Below are 25,119 nucleotides of genomic sequence, written 5' to 3'. Positions count from 1 at the left end.
TTAGAGAAGATTGTTTCTTATATAACAAAGGTCATTTTGTTTACATATGCTGTTTTTTTCATAACAAGAGTGATGTAAGGGCTGCTACATAAAAATCAAGAGGGAAAGTGTTTGGCTTTTAACATACATCGAACTAAGCTAAAATTAATTAAGGGTGAAGTTTACTATATGGTGCTTTTGTTGAGCTATGAAACTGCTGACAGATCTTTTCTGAAAACAGTGGAGTATCCCAGGAGATTCCCCAGATTCCAGGGAGAAAAAGCAAGCATACTTTATTAAATTAAAAAAAGCAAAAAGCAGTTCATAGTTATGGAAGATGATATCTATGCTGATGTAGTTTAAGGTTTCTTACAGTGATGTATACAAGAAGCTATTACACAAAACCTGGTCTATCTGAAATTTTATTTTCTGTATCTGACTGACAATCTTTGTGCACTAATTGACCTCTTCTCTCTCTTGTCCCACTACCTCGGGAATTCTGAGTTTGCACTTCTCTTACAGCAATGCTGTAAAAGAACAAATGTTATGAAATCTTAATGCTACTATAAAAAGCAGCTACAAAATCTCCTTGGCTGCCCGAGATTGTGCCAGATGGTAAAGAACTGAAAGTATAATAAATGTCATATTAAGTCAGTCAGATTTGAGGGACATGTTATGCATCCCACATAAATAAAACACTGCTAAAACTGCCCCTGGAGTGATGAGATTCAGGAATAAGCTCTTCTGTAGCCTCAGGAATATCTCACAGTATCTACAATGCAAAGTGTTTCTAATATTCAGAGCACTCACATTAGTCTGGTTCTTTGCCAAGGCCTGACAGCTCTGTGTTGCTACATCTCTCTAGATGCGGGGGCTGTGATAAAGCTAATCTCCTTTTTTCTCTCCTAGGACTTTCCCCCCCGCCTTTTTTGGTTCGGGTTATTTTGGTGTGGTTTTTTTTTTTTTTTTTTTTTTAATATATATATATATATATATATATATATATATATATATATATAACTACAGCCAGCCTCCTTATCAGAAATATAGAGGTGATGAGAAGTAAGTGCTGCATTGACACCCAAAGCTATTTCCTTGGGACTCAGTTATTCCATCACAGAAAAACTGTGCTCCTTTGAAAGGTCACTGACTGTACAACTGGCTGAGGATTGTCCCTATTTTTTTTGCTATAATTCTCACATCTTGTTTCCCTCATATACGATTTTTTAACCCTCCTGCTGTGTTAGTACACAGAGCCCCCAAGAATGGCAGAATCATCCATGTCAGAGAGAACCTCAGGAGATCTGTAGTCCAACCTCCTGTACAAGGCAGGGTCAGCTGTCAAGTCAGCCCAGTTTGCTCACAGCTTTCTTCAGTCTCTTTTTTAAAACCTCTGAGGATGGAGACAGCACAGCTCCAGGCATCTGCTGCCTGATTTTAATACATGTTCTGCCTTTCTCACAGGTGACAGAGAAACAACAAAATCCTTTGGCACGAGTGGATGAATCACAGGGATCTGAGCTTTAAGGGGTGTGTTTCCCTACAAAAGGTTGAATTTGGGGTACATTCCCATAAGTCAGGAAATATGAGGCAGTAGGTGAATTCTCCAGCACATGGGTAGGTTCAAGCTGAGAACACAAATCCCACAAGTTGACACATTGTAAAACCTGCTCCATGCTGGCATTTTTCTGTAATGCCAGTGAAACACATCCATGTATTCTAAAAGAGATGCATGACAAATGACAGTCAATGTTGCAGAAAATTTGCATCCTGTAATTCCATAAATGGTGACAGCACAAACCAGACAAGCCAAGCAAAAAAAGAAGATGCAAATGAAGCTGTTAATAGGTGCAGAGATCGCTGAACTGTCCTTCTTCCCCTCTGACACGTTTATGCTGAACCTGGTGATCTCTTACAGAATAATTCTGAGGCCAAAGTCATTGCACTCAGTTGGACAGCACCTGTAACAATAAAGAATTCTCATAGTAGGTTTTTATAGCATTGTTAAGAATGGCAACAAGTCTCTGAGGCACTGAGAGAGGAATTTTAAGTCCGTGCAGGGTCCTAATTTGAAAATCCTAATTTGATTTGCATGGCCAGTAGTTGCTTGGTTGCTAATTTTGGTGTAAATTTAGAAAGTGAACTGTCCTGAATGAAAGAAATGTTAGGTCTGTCAGTAAAGATCTTTCACTGCAGATTCACAGAAGTCTCCTGCTTCATTATTCTAGAAGAAGGAATATAAAATGAGAAATGCTAACGTTGGAGAGAATATGTCAACCTGACTCCCTGAGTTTTGTTCAAAATAAATCCCTTACCCTATGAATGACCTTGATGTTAAGAACATAAGAATTGTATTTAGAGATAAGGAGTTTAAAATCCTGAGAGGTGGTGTTTTTAAGTGAACTTCCAGACTGCAAGGAGTTGTCTGATATGAATTAGAGCAGCACAGGTCAAGCTGTGTGTCATGTCTTCTCTTTGGCTAGAACATACAGTTCTTACTGGGCAGAATAAAGATTTCTTATTTATGCAATCGTGCTTAGCATAGACACATAAATCAGAATCGTGGAATAGTCTGGGTTGGAAGTGACCTTTAAAGGTCACCAAGTCCAAACCCCCTGCAATGATCAGACACATCTTCAACTAGATCAGGCTGCTCAGAGCCCTGTCCAGCCTGACCTGAATGTTTTCATGGATGGGGCACCCATCCCTGCTCTGGACAGGGTATCTTCCTGTGAGCCAGGCAGTGGAAGGTAGCAGTGGTCACCTACAGATACTCCTGTGCCACAAGCTTGATCCTAAGCCCAAGAAAGGGATTTTACTATTAGTAAACCTGCAGAACATGAGTGATGCCTGTATTCAGTTTCAAAATGAAAATTCCTGCAGACCTTACACCCATCATGGTGAAACTCTGCAGGATGCACAAGCCCTCAGTTAGTCACTGTGTAGTTTTCAGCACTGTTTGGAAAGGGGCACAAGCATGAGTGAATAATCAGACTTCTCTATGTTGGTTTCCTGCAGTTCTTCTGTCTTATTTATCTGTGTGTGTTGGGAGAGCGGTGTGTGGACTCTCTTTAATCTTGCAGTTTTGACCAACATAGCTGTAAAATTTCTTGACAAATTCAGCCTCAGTTGTGCCATTGGCTTTCCTGATCCCATCTCTACATCTGGGCAGTGTCCCTATACTCCTCCAAGGATTCCTGTGTCTTGTTCTACTGCTTGTGCATTCCCTTCTTACACTCCTGACTGACCCACGCCATTCTCCTGCCTTCCTTGTTTCATTTCTTACACATGGGAATTAAACACTTGCACTCAAAGAATTTTGTCCTCAGAGAGCTGCCAGCCCTTTTTAGTTCCTTGAGAGCGGTTTCCCAGGGGGTGCCATTCACTAATTCCTTACAGAGCTGAAAATCTGCTCTCCTGAAATTCAGAGTCCTGACTCTTTATCTGGCCCACATCCCTCAGGGCTGAGGTGTTTGCAGTGTAGGCATCCACAATTCAACAAGTCACTCAGTTAGTTTACAAGCAAGATCACATCAAAGAAACACAACTGGTGAAATGATTTTCTCCCCTTAATAGAGAGAGTCTGGTTAAAACAGAAACCTTCTGTATTTGGAAGGTAAATTAAATTCCATGCCAAGAGAATCTTTAATTATTCAGATATGGCCCTGTAGCTCTGATAAAGCCTTTCCCATGTTGAAGACACATCAAGAACAGCTTTTTTTTTTTTTTTTTTGCATTCAGCAGCCCAGTACCACGTCAGAGATTTCACAAACTAACAAACAAACATTTACTGTATTTGCGGTTTTACAAAATGAAAACACATACTAAAAGCTGGCATCTCTTCCTCAGTTGACAATTTTTCTTAGAAAGTTACTCAACTCCATGAATCTCTTTTAGCACAGAGGAGTTCTCTATGTGAATGACTTTGTCTCTTACCAGTGATCCCATATAGCAGGTTTCCTGCTTCCAGGGTTCTGGAGATTTTACCAGATTAACATTAGTACCTTTCATCTTGGAGTTCTGTTCCGATAATAACTTCATCCTATCTTTGCTTTGAGGGCTACATTAATAATGAACAAGAATCATCCAGTATTTATCATTGCAGATAGCAGAGAAATCAGAAGATAATCATGACACTGATTAATTAACTATGGGTGACCTGAATTGCTTAATAGCCTTGGTTCATTTGTAATTTTCTTATAATGCTTGGTCAAATGCTTGGTCATAGTCATAGGTCAAGCAATGTAAGATGTAGGATTGTCATGTTGGCAGTAATAACCCTAAGAAAACTGTATTGTGTTGCAGTGGATAACTAATTAAACACTACACCCTTTCTGAAGGATTCATGTATCTGTCTGTCTCTGTTTTAATTAGGTGGGGATATCAGTCAGAAACAGCAATGTGATTTACCACTGAGCATTCAGCAGTAACACAGCTTGGAGTTTGGTGTTCCTAATTCAAAAATAATATTGGAAAATTTTGAATTTTTTGAGACAGGATGCACACAAGTGATCAGGAAAAGAGTTTGAAAAAATATGAGCTATATGATCTTTTAGAAATAGAGAATAATCTTGAACTCTGCAGGTCTTTTCATAGTAAAAAGTCTGTTCAAGCAAGAGCCAATGTAACATCATCCAGTGACAAAGAGCTAAGCTAAAAAGTAAAACTAAAACTGAGATGCCCAACATTTAATAGTGACTGTTAACAGTTCCTACTGCATAGCCTCAGCCAGAAGTCACAGCATTAACACAGGACTCTGATTCTGTGACCTGGGCTACACAGGCTAAACAAGATCATTTTAACAATCCCTCATGATGTCCAAGTTCATGAATATAAATCTTTGAGCCTTGGATGTTCTACTACTTCGGAGAAGTGATCCCTAAAACTTCTAGGTTTTCAAGAATTTTCTTCTTTTAGTCACTGCTATATGAACAATTTCCTATATCCTCGATGTGTGTCTTCCTCAAAATCTGAGACCACCAGAGGCCATATACTCCCGAGTTTTAACACCACAAAAATTCAGATAAAAAACCCGCTACAAAATAACAAAATCACCTCGATCGTTATACTTTTTGAGGAAACCTGTTTTGACCCCTGAACTGACAAGAAGTCCATGAAATCCTGGAACTACTTAGACTTGAGAATGTTTTTTGCATTTAAAATACCTGACCACTAGTCCACAAAAAAATGTTTGTGGTTGTGCCGGAACTTTATCTCACACCTCCAGTTTCAGAGAAACCGATCTCTAGTTTCGGGTACTTTATGCTCCGGTCCAGGAGGAATTACATTCTCTCAGTGAAGATCTGCACAGAACCAATACATACAGAGTGACTCATGGTGTATTAAGAACTCAAGAAACCTCGGAGTTCCCTGTGCTGTGCCTGTGCTGCTCCAGAAGGGAAACACTACGCAGCCTGCACCAGCTCTGTGCTTACAGTCCATTGAAACTGTGACCAGTGGTAACATAAATAGAAAACTCCCGTGTGGTGGCAGTGATACTGAAATGACAGCCCTGCTGAGTCACCTGCACCAGCAAACACAGGGAATGGCTGCGCTCGACAAGGCGCCAGACCATGACACCACCCCTATCTGACAGGGTGACGGGACAGGCAGCCCCGGGGCACCGCAACCCCTGAGGGCTAACAGCCCCACCAGGAAAACAGCTCGGGGAGAAAAATTAACTCGACCTTGAGCCCGGAAGTGTCTTTGCCAGGGGCTGTCCCGGTGAGACAGTGAAACGAGGTGAGGAAAGAATCACGGAATGGTTTGGGTGGAAGGGAACTTGAAGATCGTGCAGCTGCAGGTCCCCGCCATGGGCAGGGACACCTTCCACCAGGCCAGGCTGCTCAGAGCCCCATCCAGCCTGGCCTTGAACACTTCCAGGGATGGAGCAACAACTGGAGACTCCTCTTGTTTGAGTTAGGTCCTATGTTGCTTAAAACTAGCAAATATAGTCCTTGGTTATGCCAACTTGGAAATTGCGTGATTGTAAATCACAAACCCCATCACAAGTTTTTAACGGGGCCAGTGGTATCTCAGCCCCTCAGCCCTGCACCCTGAGTCCTCAGTCCCTCAGACTTCAGCCCTGAGCCCCTAAACCCCCCAGCTCTCAGTCCCTGAACCCCTCAGCCCAGAGCCCCTCAGCGTAGAGCCCACCATTCTCCAGCACCTCATCCTTCCAACTCTCAACTCCCAGCCCCTCAGCTCCCACCTCTTATCCTTCATCCCCCAGTCCTGCTATCTCAACACCCCAAAGCGGAGCGCCCCAGACCCCAGCCCATCGTCCCCTCAGCGCTCCCAGCCCAAAGCCCCGCCCACAGCCTGCCCGCCACACCTCCTGCCATTCCGATTGGCTACACTACCTTAGAGTGACAGGGAAGACAGCTAATCAAATCACGCACAGTAGCGGCGGACGGGGCGGGTTCCCGTAGGCGGCACCGGGCGCTCCTCCCCGCCCCCGGGGCGGGACCGGGCGGTGCTGAGGGCGGGAGGGCGCTGCCGTCCCGAGGGAAGGAGCTGCTGCCCGCAGGGAAGGCGCCGCCCTGTCCCCGCCGTGCCATGGAGGACGTGCTGCCCTCGGGCCTGCTGGAGATCTGTCTGCTGGTCGGTGCGCCCAGAGAGCAGGTGCGGGCGCTGCTCCAGGTGAGCGGGGCTCGGGCGGGCGGTGCCGGTGCGCGGGGCTGGGTCTGTCAGCGCATGGAGACGGAATATCCCAGCGAAAAGTTGTTTTGACAGGCGAACGGCAGCAAAACGGGGGGAATTTGGTAGCGGTGTGAGGCAGCTGCACTTTCCCGAAGGCCTGAACTGAGTTTAGATGGAGAACTCGCTGTAGGTTTAGATAAGCGGGGACAGCAAAACGCTTAACGATGGGTTCTTTGCTGGGTGTTACTCCATCCACCTCCTGTCTGTCTCCTGCTGGAGAAACAAGCAAAGGAATAAAGGCCGGTGACTTGTGTCCTCAGGAAAACACGAGATCTAAACCCCCGTGAGCTCAAGTGCTCTGAGTTTGTCGTAACCTGAACCACTTGGATACGGCAGGAGCCGATGGGTCGGTTACTGCTTTGGATGTGTGGTTTGTAATTTGTTCACTCGTGCGCTCACAGTGACAGCCCTCCTCCTCCTGGTTCTGCTTGGTTCAGGTGCGCCGATGGGTTTGTTCCATACCTACGAGCAGTGGGAAGAGCCCTGGGAAGAGCAGTGGTGCCAGCACGTGCAAAAAAAAAAAAAAAAAAAAAAAAAAAAAAAAAAAAAAGCCAGACATCTCCCAGGGATCTCAATTGCTCTGCTCGAACTTGAATTTGATTGTGCTCTAGTAGCATTAGATAAAGAAGCCTTTGTTGGGCTCGTTGCTTGTTCACTCGCTCAGGAGACGGCTTTTGCTGATGTCAGCTCCTTAAGTGATAACAGCCGAGTAGAGGTTCACATTCCGGGATCTCATTCGTGTGTACCTTCAGAACGGGAAAATAGTTCCTAAATGTCAGCACCAGACTTGTGAAATCGGTGTGTACATGGTGTTTTATCAGAAGCGTGAGACATGAAACCAAAGGAAGGGGAATTTATTATTCATTCCAGTTTGCTTAGTTTGTTCTCACTGCTTTCTGAAAAAAAACGAAACCTGTGGAACAACAGATAAGAAATCGGCTATAGAATTCAGAAGCCATTCTGATATTCTGATCACACTGATGGGTCTGAATTGTTTCTTTACTCAGGATACAAAAAGGTGTCAGAAAAGAAAGTAGACTCTTCTTTTGTTGATGTGAACTTCAGTAAAGTCCCTGCAAGCTGTTGCACCGTGGGGATTTCAATCACTGTCTTAGGGCAGACTTACAGATTTACTCCACTTCCTTTTCCTTCTGCAGCACTATCTGCATGAGGAGAATGGAATATGTTTTTATGGCTAATTTTAATGACTATAGAAAGAAAATATTTTACTGAGAGATGATAACATTCCAAATGAAAGTAGTGAATTCCTGATAGTGCTTTAAATCCTGATCTTCACAGTGTGTTGGTGTATTCTTAACTGTACTGAAACATGGAGTGATAAAGCAAATTAAGTCAATGGGAACATGATATAACCCACCCCCATAGTAAGAAAAGTTTTATATGACTGACCTGCTGTTGATAGGGACTCCAGGAAAAAAAAAAGTAGTTTTCCATAGAAGCTCCTGAAACAGAAGTTTCTGGGCTGTCATCCATTGCTTGTCCTTGTTGCCAAGAAAACTGTCACTCTGAGATTTCAATTTGAAAAGATCAAAGGCTGCTATTTTCAGCTAGAGATTCTTTCTAAGCTCTGGGAGTGTGTTATTTTGTAAGAATGAAACATACAGAAGTTCATTTTTTCCCTAAGTTATTTACAGCTATAAAGCTGGCTTTGTTTGGCAAGCGTGAGCAAGCTGTCCATGACATGTCTCAGATCTTTGACAGGTTCCATTGGTGGGTTCTGTATCTGCCCACCACAGTCAGTGGTACAGAGCTTGTCTTGTGCTCTCTGGCCCTGCTGATGCAGACATAACCACCAAATTTTTTTTTTTTTTTTTAATTTTTTTTTTCCCTGCTTGTAATGCCTCCCTGGCTGTCAAGGTGCCTGACAGAAAGGAGGTGTGATCAGATTGAGCATCGCTCAGCAGTGTGTGCTTGTTGCAGTGAAAATCATCTGGAAAAGGTCTTGGAGTGAATCCCTGGGAGCCCTGGGAATCAACAAAGCCAAATGCGAGGTGCTGCACCTGAGTCAGGGCAGTCCCTACTATTTATTGGTACAGATTGGGTGCTGCAGGGAGCCCTGCCAAGAAAGACTTTGGAGTGCTGGTGGATGAGAGGTTGTACATGCCCTGGCCATGTGCACTTGCAGCCCAGAAAGCCAAACATGTCCTGGACTGCATCCAACGCAGTGTGGGCAGCAGGTGAGGGAGAAGATTCAGCCCCTCTGCTCTACCTGGAGTGCTAATCCAGCTCTGGGGTCCTAAGGACAGGAAAGACATGGAGCTCTTGGAATTGGGTCCAGAGGAGGGCCACAAAGATTATTAGAGGAGTACCTCTCTCATGAGGAAAGGCTGAGGGAGTTGAGGCTGTTTGGTGTGGAGAAGAGAAGGCTCTGGGGTCACCCTATTGCAGACTTTCAGTACCTGAAGGGGCTCCAAGAGAGCTGGAGAAGGACTTCAGACAAGGGTATGGAGCGATAGAACAGGGGGGAATGGCTTCAAATGACAGAGGGCAGGGTTAGTTTAGATGTTAGGGGGAATCTTACTGTGAGGGAAGTGAGGCACTGGCACAGGTTCCTCAGGGAAGTTCTGGGTGCACCAGCCCTGGAAGTGTTCAAGGTCAAATTGGGTGGGACTTTAGGTGGCTCGATCTAGTGGAAGATGCCCCTGCCTGTGGCAGGAGGATTCAAATGAGAAGACAATGTAAGGTCCCTCCCAACCCAAGCTGTTGTGTGGTTGTTTGAAAAGTGACTTGTGTAATGGCCTGCATCTTCAGGACTGTGGCTCATGGGCAAAAGGAAGGGATTATTACTGTTACTGTTATTACTCAAAACGCTTGAGTTCACATCTGGAATACTGTCCCACATTTGGGTACCTTTATTCTGGTAGAACTGCTGGCAGACAGGAGTAAGACCAGAAGAAGCTGTGCTGAGGGCTGGGGCATAAGAGAGGAAGAAGCTCCTTCCAAAGGGACTTCTGAAACTTGACTGGATGAAACCCAATGCAACCAGAGCTAATGCCAAGCTTATCATTAGTTTGAGCGAAGAGTTGCACAAGAATCTGCAGAGATCATCCTACAATTGTTTGGGTTGGAAGGGACCTTAAAGATCACCCAGTTCCAATGCCCCTGCTGTGGTGCAGGAACTCCTTCCACTTAACCAGGTTGCTCAGAGCTCCATCCAGCCTGACTTTGGGCACTTCCAGGGATGGAACATCCACAGCTTATCTGGGCAACATGTTCCAGTGCCTCGCTACCCTCACAATTAAGAATTTCTCCATAATAACTAATCTAAATCTGCCCTCTGTTGATTTAAAACCATTCTCTCTTTTTTTTTTTTCTATTACTACAACCTAATTGTTCTGCCCAATCTCATTTTTCTGAGGCTTCATACTTTCCCTGCCTAATTATTTGTTAAAGAAACCAGTTCTTTGTTGACATTCAAAGTGAAATTAACTTCTTCAGTGATGAGGAGAATGAGTTCAAGGAAACGCCAGATAGCTGAAGTCATGCCCTCAATTTGTGGTTTCAACACACTTCTGTTTGTGTCTAAATACTGTAGTCATTGTAAAAGTCTGTCTGTATTGGTGTCCTTTTCAGCAGTGCTGTTGCAGGAACACCATCAGCAAATGGGGATGAAATAAAAGCCCCCACTTCACTTGTGAGAAGTCATGTATGATGCAAAGAGATGTGGTAGCAAGAAGCTACAAAAGGGAAGTATTTCAAAGTGAAGAAGTAACAGTAGCAGCAGCAAAGATAAAATGTTCAAAGAAGCGCAGAAACAAGTGAATATTGTTATTTTGCTGCCTGTTCACTATCCCTGAACTCAAGAAGTAAGAAGATGTGACTTTGGCCGAGACATTAATATTGAATATTGTTTTGTTGCTGCCTGTTCTCTATCCCTGAACTCAAGGAGTAAGAAGATGTGACTTTGGGCAAGACATTAATATGAGCTGACTCAAATGCTGGAGACTGAGTCACTGGGTCAGTGACAGTGCTGACAGTGCTGTTCTGTGGGGAAAAATGATGCTTAATGTCTCTGTAGTAGTTCAAGACATCAAGGTTCTGCCATTTCAGGAGCTGTTAGGCTGTGAGGCCATTAAATTGCTGGCTGCCTTCCAGCACTTTGGATCACAGAGATGCCTCAGTATAAGTCAGGGACTGCCCTGTCAAAGGAGCTCTGTATGAAAACCTCAGCAGGGCAAATCTGCCAAGTTGAGATTGCTACTATTGGAGTATGTCTGTGTTTTTCTTGCATAACAGCCTCAGGGCTGAGCCTTAATTCTTAATTTCCTCCTGAAATGTTCAGCTGCATGTTAGTTTGAGGGTGATCATGGTGAATTTATCTGTGTTTCCAGTTTCTTCACTGCCTTTGTCAGCTGCCAACTAAGGAAATGACACTTGAAGTTCTTAGCATGAGGGTATGTGGCACTCAGTACCCCAATTTGGGATATGCTTTTTAGTCATTGCTATCTTTTGACTATCCCACTGGATACTTACCTGAACTTTTCTTTTCCACTCCAATTTACTTCTAGTTCAGGCTCTTTGTTCATTGAAAGTGTGTTTTTTCTGCTTCATATTTTTAGTAAAGTAGTTTCTTTGGCATATCCTATTATAAATATGGTGTAGTTTATGGAATTTAAGATACATATCTAATATGTAATGAAATATTCCTTCACATTTTTCCTATGATGCTCAAATGTGGGAAAAAAACTAATAGTAGTCATAAACTGAGACATAAGAGCTGAGACTTCTGTCTCAAAACCTGGAGAGTGGAAGGTTGGAAACAGCTTTCTATGTTGTAGCTCTTGAGAAAAAAAAAAATAGGGGAAATTATGGGTGAGGCCAGCACTGGTTCTCAAGGAGCATCTTGCATCATATCTGGTGATAAAAGCAGCATGTATGCTTCACCTCATCTGACTTGGAAGATGTTTGCAAAAAGTTGAAAACGAAACAACTTTTTACCACGCTGGGGCTTGCCTTTCCTGTTTCCAAACATCCGCTGGTCAAACAAAGCTTTTACTTGTTTTTTTAACCTCGCAGGAAGAATTAAAATTGCAGTGAAGTCATTGGAAATGCAGCTACTTGGCTCGACTCTGTGGTCAAGAATACAAAAAGTGGTCAAGAATACAAAAAGTGTTCCCAAGTAAAGGAGATCTCTCTGATCACTTCCTCCTCAGCTTTTCATTGCAGGGCAGTGAGGGCTCTCAGGCCAGTCATACTTTGCAAAGCCTCTTGAGAAAAATGTAATTTCATACGTGCTCTTGGGGTGCCTGTTAAACTGAGTCATCAGTGTATGGAGGAATTCTCATGGCTTCAGTGTCTTAAAGTTGTGTTTATTGTAACAATAATTGTAATTTTTAATTGTGCTTTGTTAATTGCCTTGCAAAGTTAAGGGTTGTCTTGTGAAAGTCTGTTTGTGTTGTTTGGGGTTTTTTTGGTACACATTATCTGAGTTGAAAGGAAGCTTTTCCTGAAATTGAACCTGAGAGGCTCAGCTGTTTCTTTTTGTTTGTTTATTGTCTGGTTTCTCTTATGGCAAGTGTTTATTTTAAATATAGCTCAAGTATATCTTAACACTGAAAAGGAGGAAATGTGGTATTTGATACTTGTTAGTTTCTTTTGCCAAAGGCGTAATACTGATATGGGGCATTTTGAATGATGAAGGATTCCTTGCCTGTTAAAAATGCTCATTTCCCTTGCATTAACATGCATAAAACAAAAACTTAAAAAGAAAAATTAATTATTTAGGAAGCAGAAAAATATATTCTAAACCCACAGTTTTAGGGGTAGAGGGAAAAAAACCCCACAGAGTTAAAAATCATGAAAAAAACCCCCACATATGTGTGTAAACCTAGTGTTTGTTTTGTTTTTTGTTTTTTCTATAGGGCACTCAAAGAAAACTCAGAAGTCTTCCACCCCTTGATCCAGAAGTTCTTTCTGTGTTTGTTCCTCCGTTTATCAGCAGAGATGATGTTCAGGTGATCAATGCTGGCAATAACTTGAATAAAAGCAAACGCCGCTCCTTCCGAAAGAAAAAAGAGAGACCCAAGATTGAAAATGTGAAAAGCCTCAACGGGCAGCAGAAAGCTCCTGATACAGAAGATGTGACAATTCCAAAGGACATTGATCTCATTGCTTTGCCGCAGCTCTGCTTCCCAGGTACATGAGGGTTCACACTTGTTGTTGAGAACTGTTTTAACATAAATATTTCTTGACCCATAGTTCAGCCCTTATTTTTTAGCCTTTTTTGGTAAATCTTGGTTTGAGTGAAGTGCAAACATGCACACATGTGAAAAATTATTTTTCACCCCAAAATGGCTGAGTACACTCTCACTTTTCATTTGGTGTTTTGATATACCTGAAGTAATGAATACTTCTTCCAGGTTTAATTGAAAAAGTTTTAATATGTATGTCATTATTGCAGACCTTTTTAATATCTTGGGGAAAAAAAAGTGATTTAAACCCATTTATTGTATTTTGTTACTGAAAATGCAGAATAATTTCATTTTTGCTTCTTCAGTAATGTACAGATTACAGCCTCTGTAACAACCTTTAGTTCTAATGGACTGTATATTACATTTTAATCCCTTAAAATGAAACATTTCTCTTGAAATGAAGTGGCAATGTGCAGTATTTGTCACGAATTGTCTTTCACACAGCTCTAGTTAAATATGTAATAAAAAATATGGTTGCTACCTTCATTTCAGGAGGACTTTATGTAACTTCTGAATCAAAAGAAGACCACATCCATTTCCTGGTCTTCACTGACGTCTGTGGTAACAGAACATATGGAGTTGTTGCACAGTACTACCAGTCTATACAAGTATGTTATTTAACTCATTCTTCTATTAAAACATATTAAAATATTGAAAATAATGTGAGATTTAATTTATCAAATTGGTTAACAGCTGTGTTTTTCTGTTAGAAGGAGAACAGGACAAATCATACTTTTATATTGCCATTTTAAATTGAGTGCTTTGGAACACATTCCATTAGGAAAAACTGTATGGATTTCATTTCGTAGGAGATTTGGATATTTAGGAGCAGACTTTATCCCCTGGATGATTTTTTGGTAAAGATTGTTCTTTCCAAACAATGAAAGATGTTCTTTCTAAATACATTTTGTGCTGAAATTCTTTTTAATGTTGTTTAAGTCTTGTAGGCTGACATTTTTCCTGGAGACCTGAAGGGAGGTAGACATTCAAATCCCTTTGAAATATTGAGGGAATTGGACATCACATCTCTAAGGTTCTCAAGAAAATATCAGCCATGAATTCATAACATAAAGATATTAATGTGCAGTTTTGTTTCAGGATGTCTCCCCCTCCTCGAATGGGCAGGGCTACTGGGAGCCTGCACAGACTGGGAAGGTGCCTGTGTGTTTTGTGCCCTGTGCTGTTTGTGTTATATCCAGATACCCGTATTTTAGTGCCCTCAAGGATTGTCTCTCTTGGTAAGATCTGCTCCCCTGTTTGTTTGTTTTTTTGCTGGGAATGACTGCAGGTTTTTAATACCTGAATTTGCTCAGTGTGGTCAGGAGAGCTGTGTGATGCTAAAGCAATGGTTGGTTTTATATTAAGGTTGTGTGGGAGAGGGAAAAGAAGAAATGCTATGTCAGTGTTGCCCAGACAGTAAGTGCAAATTCTGAATACCAAGGGAATTAGTTATGATGTTGTCTTCATTTCCTTTGGGAGGTTTTGCTAATGTGTAGAGAATGGGTATTTTACAGATATTATTGGTTTTTTTGGAAGATGGTTAACTGTAATTTTGCCACTCTTATGAAAATTGCTTTCAAAGCACAAAAAGCTTTTTATAATGCACCAAATAAATGTCATAAGGATATGAATATATATATTAATAAGCAGCTAATGACACTTTAGGGAAATAAACCAAGTCACTTGAGGAAGTGGAGTGGTTACTTGGGTGTTGTAGAACTAGGAGAGAAATTCTTAGGATTGTTAGGGTTCTAACACTGGTTAGAAACAATCAAATACTCTGCAGTGTAGATGATTTAAAAGGTAAGTGAATATAGGTCTATCTTATTATTAAGTAATTTCACTTATTTTGAGGTTACTGTATTGTTAAATTACTAAAATCTATTTGCATCTATTTTGTATTAAAATCTCTCTCCTTGGGGAACCTGTCTGTGTACATTGGACATGACTGTGTGTCTTCACTTGCAGATCTGTTGTCCAAAGGTAGAAGAGGCTTTCCTCACTAAATGTCAGTCAAGCTTTCTAGAGTCAAATCTGAATCCAGTTGCAGGGGTTTGCTTCTTGTATGTAAGTTGAAAGATGTAAGTTGAAAGATGTTGGGGTTTTAGGTTGGAGCTTGAGTCTTCTCCTTTGTTCTGCTGGTGCAGATGAGCAAGGGAGCACTCCCTGGGTACCAGCTGAGGTGCATCCCCAGCCCCTAACCTGCCTCCTGGCCAAATGAGACCTGAGCACTCATTTCTCCACCCCGTGCACCTCTTCTTCCCTGTGCTGTGGATTTGCATCTTCTTGGAGCATAGACTGGCTTTCCCTGGGTTGCAGGAAGAGATCTCTGGAGGAACAAAGCAGTGCCTTCCTCCTGAGCTGTTTAGACATTGACTCAAAAAAAAGCTGCAAGATCAGAAATCAGTCACTCTGGCAGCCCTTTTAAGGGCAGGTACCTCTGCTCTGTCATTTTTAAAGCATTAGTGAAGGGGTTTACCGTGGACGAGGGACATCAACATGATGGAAACAGGATGTGCACAGGTTAGTGTGAAATCAAAATAAATGTTCTATGAAATAAAAAGGAAATGTTTGTTTCCCTTTCTCCTTTCCTGCCCAGATCACCTGCCTCCCCTTGCTCCCCCCTTTATATTTAAGTGAATTACATCAGCCCTTGGTATTGCAGGAACTGATTCACTGCTGCCTTTTGTAAATCTCAAACCTCAAGTCACTGCTAATCTGCATATGGAACTCTTCGAGCTGTGGCTACAACTGTGGCTGCTGTTTCCATCCAGCTTTTACAGTGGGATTCCTGCTGCTTTTATACTGTGAGCTCAGCCTGTGAGAGGGCTCACCTCACACCAGCTTTCCACTGGGGGGAAAATAGTGTGGGTTCAGCTTGGCAGTTACAGTGCTCAGCAGTGGTGTATGCAGAGTATCCATAAGTGAGTAATTTCGTCTCTGAAGTGAGGCATCTCTGAGCTGGGAGAGGCAGTCAATTGGCAAATGGATTTTGAAAGAGCCCACTGAGTGAAAAGTGAAAGTGGGAAAATCTTCAACTATGGAAAATTCCAGATGTTGTGAAAGTGTTTCTAGTTCTTGTATCTGTTTAGAGGAGACTGTGACCAGGTAAGATTTAACCCTCTAGATCTGCTTCTGCCTCTGGATGGGTATTTTAAACTTTATAATTATTTAAACATTATAGTTAAACACCTCTGCCTTGATCACATATAGTAGGGTTTGGTACCTATTTAAAGCATTCATGTCCACAGATGGCTTTTCTCTTTTGAGTCTGTACTTGTTTCTGAGAGGAGTTCAGATTGATCAGTACTCTACAATCTGAGCTTAAAGTGATTTGTAAATGTGTAAATAATCACAAGGAAGCTGAAGAGGTCAATAACCTTCCATATTAGTCTTGTGTGTTGTCTTGGTCTTTTAACAGGGGATTTTTTTCACACAGCTGCACTGCTCTTCTCCTTTTTGCTGCTGCATCTGTGAGATGGGAGTGTGTGTAACTGGAAGAGGGGGGTGGGTAATGCCAGTGACTGAGCTGAATTTGGTGTTGGCATTTCCCACGGTACTGGAAACTCAACTGATTTGGTTTCCATTAAATTTTATTCTATATCTTTAAAAAATTTTCATTTTTCTTGGTAGTATTTAATGGCTCATTTCAGAATGTCTGCCCTTCTGGTTTTGATGTCTTGGCATTTTTTAGAAAAAAGTGTTTCACTGTGCCAGACTACACTTGAGTGGAGGGAAGGGAAAGGGTGGAGAGGTACTGGTTTTCCTTATTTTATTTGTACCACTGAAATGTTTCCATGTGGCATGAAACAGCTGCTGGAGTGTGTGACTGTTCTGAATACAACATAAACAATTGCAGCCAAGACCTCTATGTGATATTTTGAGTGTAGTGTCCTGTACAGCTGGAGATGTTCTGACTTTTTGGGACATTACAAAGCACTGACATTGTATTTCTGTAAACCAGAAAGGGAATTATTATGTGTCATCAGGTAACCAATGGGTTAAAAATCTAACTAAGTGTTTCCATTGCTTGAATGTACTCAGGTAGCACCGCCTCTTATACTTAACAAATAATAACACCTTCAACAGCACACTTGTACCCTTGGTATGCTGCAGAGGTGTTTTGCGGGATGCTTCAACTGATTAATCATTCTCTAGTCAGGAGTTCTGAAAGCACTTGCTGGTGGACCTGAAACCACCTATTTCTAGAGTGTAGGCCTTTCATTGTGATCCCTAGTGCAAGAATGCTGTTGCTCCTGAAGATCTGGTGTTGAAGTAGCATCTAAAGGGGTTCTGCTTCCATTCAAAATGTTTATTTTGCAGCTAAAGATTTTCTTTTCCTCTAGAATTCTGTGCATAGATTATTCTCTTCAGTGCCTAAGTGCACAGAATTGTTTACAGGTGAGGTGGTACTTGTTTTCAGTCAGAACAATCATCAAAAGTATTTTTATTACAGAAGTATTTCTAGATAAAATCCAGGTTCCTAAATTTTTTCAAGTGGCAGAGTAGAAATCACAACTGAAAACTGAACCAAACTGAGATGCACAGGCAACATAAAGTTATAAATCCATGTAGGTGCTTTGAACTGCAAGGGAATCTGCAAGCTGTCATCATAGTAATGAAGGTCTTTGTATGCTGTGCCATTAATTTTATAATTAATTTCAATATTGCTAGCACACAGAACATTTTGTGTGGAGTATGTCTGTCTTTCTCCAAAGCAAGCAGATGTGCACCTAAACAGTTTCACAGCACAGTGGCTGTTGGATTATTCTACATTTTTTTGAAAATGTTCAGTTTAACTTGAGAGGTTTTGGCACTTTGCACATTGAGTATTACCTCAATCTGTTATACTGCATGAAAAGTGAAATATTCCTGGCAGTAATCTCCTGGATGAACTCCTGTCTTGGATGGATGAATAGGCTCCATTCAAACAGTAAATCTTCCAACCTGTGTATTCATCCTTTCAGCTGCCTTGAGAAAAAGTGGGAGTGTGCAAACAGCTCCCAACACTGAGGCAGTACAAAGGGCCTATTCTGAGCTGCTCTTGCTTTCTGAAACACCTGTCTGTGGACAGTTAATAGCTGTAATGAAAGGTTCATAAACGCCTTAGCTCTCCACTTGAGTGTTTCAGGGATTACTTTGTTTATTTCTGCAGACAGCTTGCTGTTAGGCTGCATTAATGGGCACCATGTCCTGGTTAGGGAGCTCTGACTGTCCTCTCTGTACGTCTGCTGCTTTCTCAGTCATTTTTCTGTTGTGACATTTACTGGATGTTTTGATAAGAGCTTTTGTCTCAAAGGAAAGAAAAAACAAGACAGGTCTGCTTACTCTGTTGGGCCAAATCTGAGGCGTCACTAAGTGTGACAGATGTTTAAATTGTTGGTTCTGCTGTCTGGTGTTCTTGGCTAATTCCTAAATTCCAGTTTCTCTGCACCTCTGAAGAGCTGATGGACTTTTTGGGAATATGTATGTAACAGCCTAGGGCTTTCTTCAAACAGGAAAATAGTGGATTTAAATATTTCATTTGAAAGTGCAGTAATATATGACAGAATATGCTTTTTTTCCTGGAATCTAAATGCAGTACGCAGATATGGTGTTCTGGATCCTTATATATCTCTTGACCTATTCAGTTGATTCCTTCCTGAAGAACAAGTGTTCTTCTGCAGGAAACCAGTAAAACTGCAAACTGAAGTAAAACTTCAAGGGGAGAAGACAACCATATTCAGTTCCTAGTTTCTGTATATGTAGATTTGCAGGTCTAGATTTCTGATTTTGTAAAGATTTGGGGGGTTTGCTATAAACGTGCAAGCGTATCTTCTGTTTAACAAAATGCCCTTTGTGACCGTAAATATCTAAATTGGTAATTGTTACATTTCAGAAATGCTGTAGGAGCATATAGTTCATAGTTTTCACAGCATATACCTCATAGTTTTCAGTCTTGATAATGTGTATGTTTAAATGTTCCAGAACTGGTCTGTTGTATAATATAAACCATGTGATCTTTGTTAGGTTAATTCAGTTTTAAACCAGGAACATTTGACAGGTTTGCACAGATGTTCTTATTCTTTGTGTGGGCAGGAATGACAGCAAAGAGCAGTGTCCATACAGGCCTAAGCCTTATGCTAAATATGGCTCTTGCTTCACATTCTTCTGCAGCCAAACTCAGGTCTACAACGTCTCTCTTCCTCTGGTGCCCTTTTCCATCTCAGAGCTGGTGTTTGATGCCTGGGATGGGAGGAACACCAAGGCCGTGTTGCAGCTGTGGGTGTTGGTTCCTCTCTACGAGACACTTGCTGTAGCTACACCTCATCATCTCACCTCACATGTGGTTTCCTTTGGACATCAAACCACTGTGCTGTGTCCTCTGATAGATATAATGCAGCAGTATTTTATGCATGGGAGTGCAAAAAAACTCTGCTTCTGACACAGCAGCATCATTAAAATTTAATGAAGCTGCTCAAGTATCTAATAAATTAGAAATTAATTAGCTGAAATAATAGCTTCATTACTCCTAATAATTTTTTCTAGATTATCAGCAGAAAGAGTTTTTTGTGTTTGCATGTTACTGTTGATAAGTAATTTCCTATAATTTAATTACAGCTTACTAGTGCAGCTACGACCTTTCAGGGATTTAGATGTCGAGGAGCACATAAAAGAATTTGCAGCAAAGCTGTTTTTAATCCCCAGCCCGCCACCAGGACCACTCCACTTGGTAATTACTCCTCCTGAATTTCATAATGATTTAAACATTATGTCTTCTAAGATACTAAGATGCTGTTTTCAGTAAACTGGGTGACATTCAGGAGTGTCAGGTCAGAGATGACTTGGTGATGTGAAATTCCTGTCAATACCTGTGCTTTTAAAATCAGGCTAAGCATTATTAGTAGAGAAAATAACAGTGTGACCAGGGTTCAGGCTGGAGTGCTGGCAGACCAGTCATGTTCTTTAGTTTCCACTCCTCCTCTGGGAAGGCTTTGGTTCATGCCAACTATTTGTGGTCTGAGATGATGCCTGGGCAGGTCTGGGAGCAGCAGAACACTGTGTGGTGGATGAAATGTTGAGTTGTCTGCTGCCTGGATAAGACTAAGCTGAGAGGGGAAACTCACAGCAACATTTGTATTCAGTGCTGTGTATTTGTTCTTTTCTGACCCTTCCTGAGTCAAGCCAAATGTCAGCTGGGTCAGTGATTTCAGCACAAACACTGTTTTCTACTGTAATGGCTTCTAGGGAAACAGAAATTCAGCCATGGAATTCTCCTTAGCTGCTTTCCTTGACCCAGGGATGAGAGGTTAGGAGTGGAGGAAAATAGCAGAGCTGAAAAATATCTGAGTGATTGGCTAAACCAGCTGTGAGTGCTGAAATATGCAGCACGTGCAGGACCTGACCCCCAGAGATCTGAGCAGCAATATCTGAAACACTGAGACCTTGTTCCTTTTGGCTTGTTTGACTTTCTTAGCATGGCAACCTGTGCTCACTTATTTTGTTCATTTTTTTTCTATTTCCAATATGAATTTTATCAATAGTTTCTATTTCCCAGTTCTATCTACAAATATAAATTCAGTGATTTTGTTATGCTTATAATAAAGTAAGTTTAATTCTGTTAAAAGATCTTTCTAAAAAATGTTTATTGGCCAATCATCCCGTAAGAATGAGAGGAGACAAGTTCATATTAATCTTTCAAACTAGTAATTATATCTTTGAATATTTCTCTCTTCTTTTATTTCACTTTCCTGCAGTCTGTAAATACCTGTCTTCTTGCTCTCAATTAAAGTTAATATTTTGTAGTTGGTACCAAAATCCTGAATTAAATGGGCTGTGGGAACATTTTCATTAAAGAGTAAACAGAGACCATCTGTTATTACAGGTATTTCATATGAAACCCCTTCAAATAATAATTCCTTCTCAAGAGGATCCAGACAGTCCAATTATTGACTTGAATCTTCATCTTCCATTGCTGTGTTTCAAGCCAGAGCAGGTGCTGCAGGTAAAACTAATTAATATTTTAAAATGTTTTAGAGGTTGACAGTACTAGTAATTTGTAGTTCAGGAAAAAATCAAGATGTTTATTTACTCAAAAAACTTTATAAACCCAGGAATTCAGAATAGTCTTAGTTCTGAATATTAGAGCTATGGCCCAATAAACTATACTTCTTAAGACATTTTGTTATTGGCAGATCATCTTAGATTAAGATATATTGCATTTCTTTGCCTGTGGTCTAGAAATGGGTGCTAAATTTCTTAAGAATATATTTTAAAATGTAACTACCCAAGCCAATTGACAGATTTTATTTTGAATTTTTACTACATGCATTTCTACAAGATTTATAACAATTTTTTTGGGTTTAAGGAAGGGGCCTGTGAGAAGGGTTGATGACAATTGGCACTCATACAAATAAGGTGTAAATAGTGTGGAAATACAAAATACAAAAAGCTATTTGCAAAGATTTTTTTTTTTTTCAGTTCTTCACAGACTCTTACAATGCTCACAGGCCACCTGTGAAGTTAAATTAGGTTGTTTAAGGTCATCAGTGTTATTTGAGCCACTTTCTCTAAGAAACCTCCTCAATCATGAGAGTTGGCAGTTCCACCTTATTTTTTGGGGGTTTTGTCCACACATACATGTTACAAGTAAAAGTATCTCAGATCCTGAATGGTGCAGCTGATGCATCTTGAAGTGGACATTATTTAATTTTATCCATCTGTAAGGTAGCTCCTAAAAATGAACATTTTGAGGTTGACTCACAAACAGGTGAAATATTTGCATTTCTAGTGTGTTCTAGATACCTCTTGGCAAATATTTAACATTCTGGGTTTGTTTTCCAGATTATGACCTGTATTTTGACTGAGCAGAGAATTGTTTTCTTCTCTTCTGACTGGGCTCTGCTGACACTGGTTGCTGAGTGCTTTATGTTGTACCTTCATCCTCTTCAGTGGCAGCACACCTTTGTGCCTATTCTGTCCCGGCAAATGCTGGATTTTGTGATGGCTCCAACATCTTTCCTCATGGGATGTCATATTGATCATTTTGGTGAAGTGAGCACGGTATGTTTTACACTATTACCACTCCTGATTTTTACTTGCAGTGCATTTGTCCCCTTCCATACTAGAGCAAATTAAATTACTGAGTGTTTATGTACTGGGATTAACATCTATTAAGATGTTAACACTTACATTTATTTTTCCTGAATGTAATTGTTTAATTATCCACAATTCAGTTATCCACAATTTTCTACTTGTGGAAAAAAAATTCAGTCCTTTTCTGGTTTACCTCCTTGATGAAATTAATTGTCTGGGGAGTATGTAAATGAGAAGTAAATATCTTCACAATATAAGTATATGTACATTCATTGTATTTTCTTTTGTTAAAAGGAAGGTGAAGATTTAATTCTAATTAATATAGATAATGGAGATATTTCACATACAAAAATGGTTGAAGAGGAATTTGAGATTCCAGATGTTCCAGCACAAGCAGCAGAAACTTTCATAAAAAGGTGACAAGATCTTGAAGATGTGTTTATCTTAGTGCAGAAATCATGCTTGATGCTCCAGGTTTTTTATTTGGTATTATTTATTACTATTATTTCATTCATATAAACTCCACTGTATTTTAAAAAAAGGCAAATTGAAAATTTCAATTAATTAGTATAGAAGTGGCTTTAAGCAGGCATAATCACCAAAATATTTTGCAACAACTGGAATGCTTGGGTTTTTTTATTATTGATACAGATTGTACTCTGAACTTTACAAAGAAGACTGAGTGCACTGTGATTTAATTGAGTGAGGCTCCCTGGAATCTTGTTAGCTTGTCAGCACTTATAAATCAATCTTGCATTTCTCTAGCTATAAGATGCACAGGCCTAAATGACCTTTTTTTAAAAAAAAGGTATGAAAAAAATTGTTGGTGTTAGGATGTAAGTTAATAGTTTTCTTCTGTGTGTAGAGTGGAGGGTCTGCAGCTGCACTTTGATCTGGAGCTCTGCCATCTCCGAGCCAGCACAGACCTTGGTGAGCTCCAAACCTGCAGGAGGGCTTGGCAGCAGAAACTGAACATGGATGTGCAGCAAACCATGTTGCAGTTAATTGTTAACATCTTCAGGTAAGTGGGTGTAGTATTTTCTATATTAAGAGCTTGTGGTACTGGTTAAGACACTTTAAGCATCAATGAAAATATTCTCATTTTGTCTTACTTTATAGAGATTTTGTAGAGCTTAGATTTTGTTAGGGAATATGAGAAGGAGGTCCTGTAGCCTGATGGAATGTGAGTCATTGGTGTTTTGATGTATATATGCATTGCTAGAATACCTTCGATAAAACTCTTCTGATTTTGAGCTGGTCTTTTGTGGGAAGATTTCAGGAAGAGAAGTGCAGTCCTTGGAAAAGCTTAGGGCCCAGCAGGGATATCAGTCAAGTTTTGGTCACTCTTGTTAGAGGCATGTGAATTCAAACCAGGACAGGGTAGAAAAGCTGAAAGCGGGAACAAGAGTTCAGAACACCTGGGTGTGTCTGGACTGAGGATGGATAAGATACCTGAGAATGAAGGAGGGAGAGGAGCTGTTTAAGCTCAAGGACAAAGCGTTGGCACAAGAAGGGACAATTGGCCAGAGCTGGACTCAATGATCCTTGTAGGTCCCTTCCTACTCAAGGTGTTCCATAATTCTGTGGTAAGAAATGTGGGGTATTGGCTGTGTTTGGGAGTGGCATTTTAATAATTATATGGCCTCTTGCTGAAGGTGGTTCTTTCCTTTGGATCAGCTACTGAAATTGCTCATCGTAATTCTCCTTGACAATTGCAGTCAGAAGGTGCTGGTTTAATTTACAGTCCAAATACCAAGTGTCTGTTATTGGATGAGCTTAAAGAGTGTTCCTGCAAGTGTCTGGACCCTCCAAGAAGGACAGTAGCTGCTGAGTGTGGGGAACAGAACAGCCTTTACAGATAGATGATTATGGAAACTGAAATGCATTTATTTCCACAGTGGGATTTTGTGGATTTCAGTGTCTGGCAACAATAATTCCAGACAAAGACGAGGAGAAATGCGTTTTCACTCATAACAGCTTGAACTCTTTAATGCACTAAACATTTGGCTGCAAAAAATGAACAGATGCTTTTCTCTCAAAGAGATAATAGGTATCACAAAGGGGTTGATTATTTTGCTTTCTTTCTCCTTTCCTTCAAACTTTTTCTTTGTTCTTTTTTTCAGCCTTGCTTCTTCTATCTTCTAACTCTACCAGCACCCAGGCATGAAGGAAAGTAACACTCTGATGCAGTTGTGCTGCCAGTTCTGTCTTCAGCAAAGCATTGTAGTGATTTTGTGTGTGTGGAGGTTCCCTGTTTAAAGCAGACAGTGCTAAATTATATAGAATTACACAGAACTATGTGTTTTTATTGACTATACTTTTTCCTGACTCCATATGGTTGGATGAGCTGTTAACAAGATGTAGTAAGATCCCTGTTTTTCGTGTGCCTGTTTCAGATGCAATGTGATGGGACAGGTCACATCTTTCAAATTGCCCATGATATGTGCACTTGTCTTTTGTGCTCCAGTGGGTTGTGTGTGATTCAGGAGCTGTATATGTAAATGGAATTCCAGGATTGGAGCCTAAGTCATGATTTACACAGATTCTCCCTTGTGATTTACTAAATCTCACAGAGTGAAGTGAATTTGGCAGCAGATAGCCTACCTTACTTCTAAAAAATTCGATTTTTTTTCAATGGTTCATTAACTAGACTTGTTCATCAAAACTGAGTTTGCCTTCTGATGCTGCAGCACATTTCTATTCTTCCGATGCTGCAGCATATTTCTAGTAGTACCAGTGGGCTGCTGCTATTGCTAAAGCTGCTGCTGCTGCAAAAACAACTTGTGCACAAATCTCCAAGCAAATTTATCTATTTATTTATTTTTGTCTCCAGGGAGGTAAAAGACCATCTAAATTATGAACACAGAGTGTTCAACAGTGAAGAATTTCTGAAAACAAGGGCAATTGGAGACCAGCCATTCTACAAAAAGGTAAATTCAGTGCTGTGATTATCTGTAAGTAATATATCTGTATTTTGGGATTAATGAAAATATTTAAAAATGTAAAGGTAACAAAGTGATGAATCTTACATGAGAAACAATGTTTGTTGGATAAAGCTTCCAATATGTGCAAACATTCTTAAAAACAAATAGATTAAAAGGAAAACCTAAAAGGGACCTCCTAATATATCCTAAGGAGAGAAATTGATTGG

At 40.7% G+C, this 25,119-nt stretch overlaps 1 protein-coding gene across 2 annotated transcripts in view; it reads left to right on the top strand.

Annotated features, from left to right (window-relative positions):
* Positions 1 to 6,514: 6,514 nt before the first annotated feature.
* Positions 6,515 to 25,119, top strand: part of DENND3 (DENN domain containing 3) — a gene marked incomplete at its 5' end in the record, with an annotated part of 31,879 nt that continues 13,274 nt past the window's right edge. Inside the window, 10 exons of one of the 2 annotated variants that reach the window (XM_083861510.1) lie at positions 6,515 to 6,621; positions 12,564 to 12,837; positions 13,386 to 13,501; positions 13,992 to 14,131; positions 19,494 to 19,605; positions 20,758 to 20,877; positions 21,717 to 21,935; positions 22,263 to 22,384; positions 22,834 to 22,989; positions 24,802 to 24,898. In XM_083861510.1, the coding sequence (XP_083717636.1) occupies positions 6,538 to 6,621; positions 12,564 to 12,837; positions 13,386 to 13,501; positions 13,992 to 14,131; positions 19,494 to 19,605; positions 20,758 to 20,877; positions 21,717 to 21,935; positions 22,263 to 22,384; positions 22,834 to 22,989; positions 24,802 to 24,898 (1,440 nt within the window). The remainder of the gene's footprint in view (positions 6,622 to 12,563; positions 12,838 to 13,385; positions 13,502 to 13,991; positions 14,132 to 19,493; positions 19,606 to 20,757; positions 20,878 to 21,716; positions 21,936 to 22,262; positions 22,385 to 22,833; positions 22,990 to 24,801; positions 24,899 to 25,119) is intronic. The other variant, XM_083861511.1, reaches the window with a different exon arrangement.

The sequence above is a fragment of the Zosterops lateralis genome (genome assembly GCF_965231275.1).
Source record: "Zosterops lateralis genome assembly, chromosome: 1".
NCBI lineage: Eukaryota > Metazoa > Chordata > Aves > Passeriformes > Zosteropidae > Zosterops > Zosterops lateralis.
This window is presented reverse-complemented; position numbering and strand designations above follow the sequence as displayed.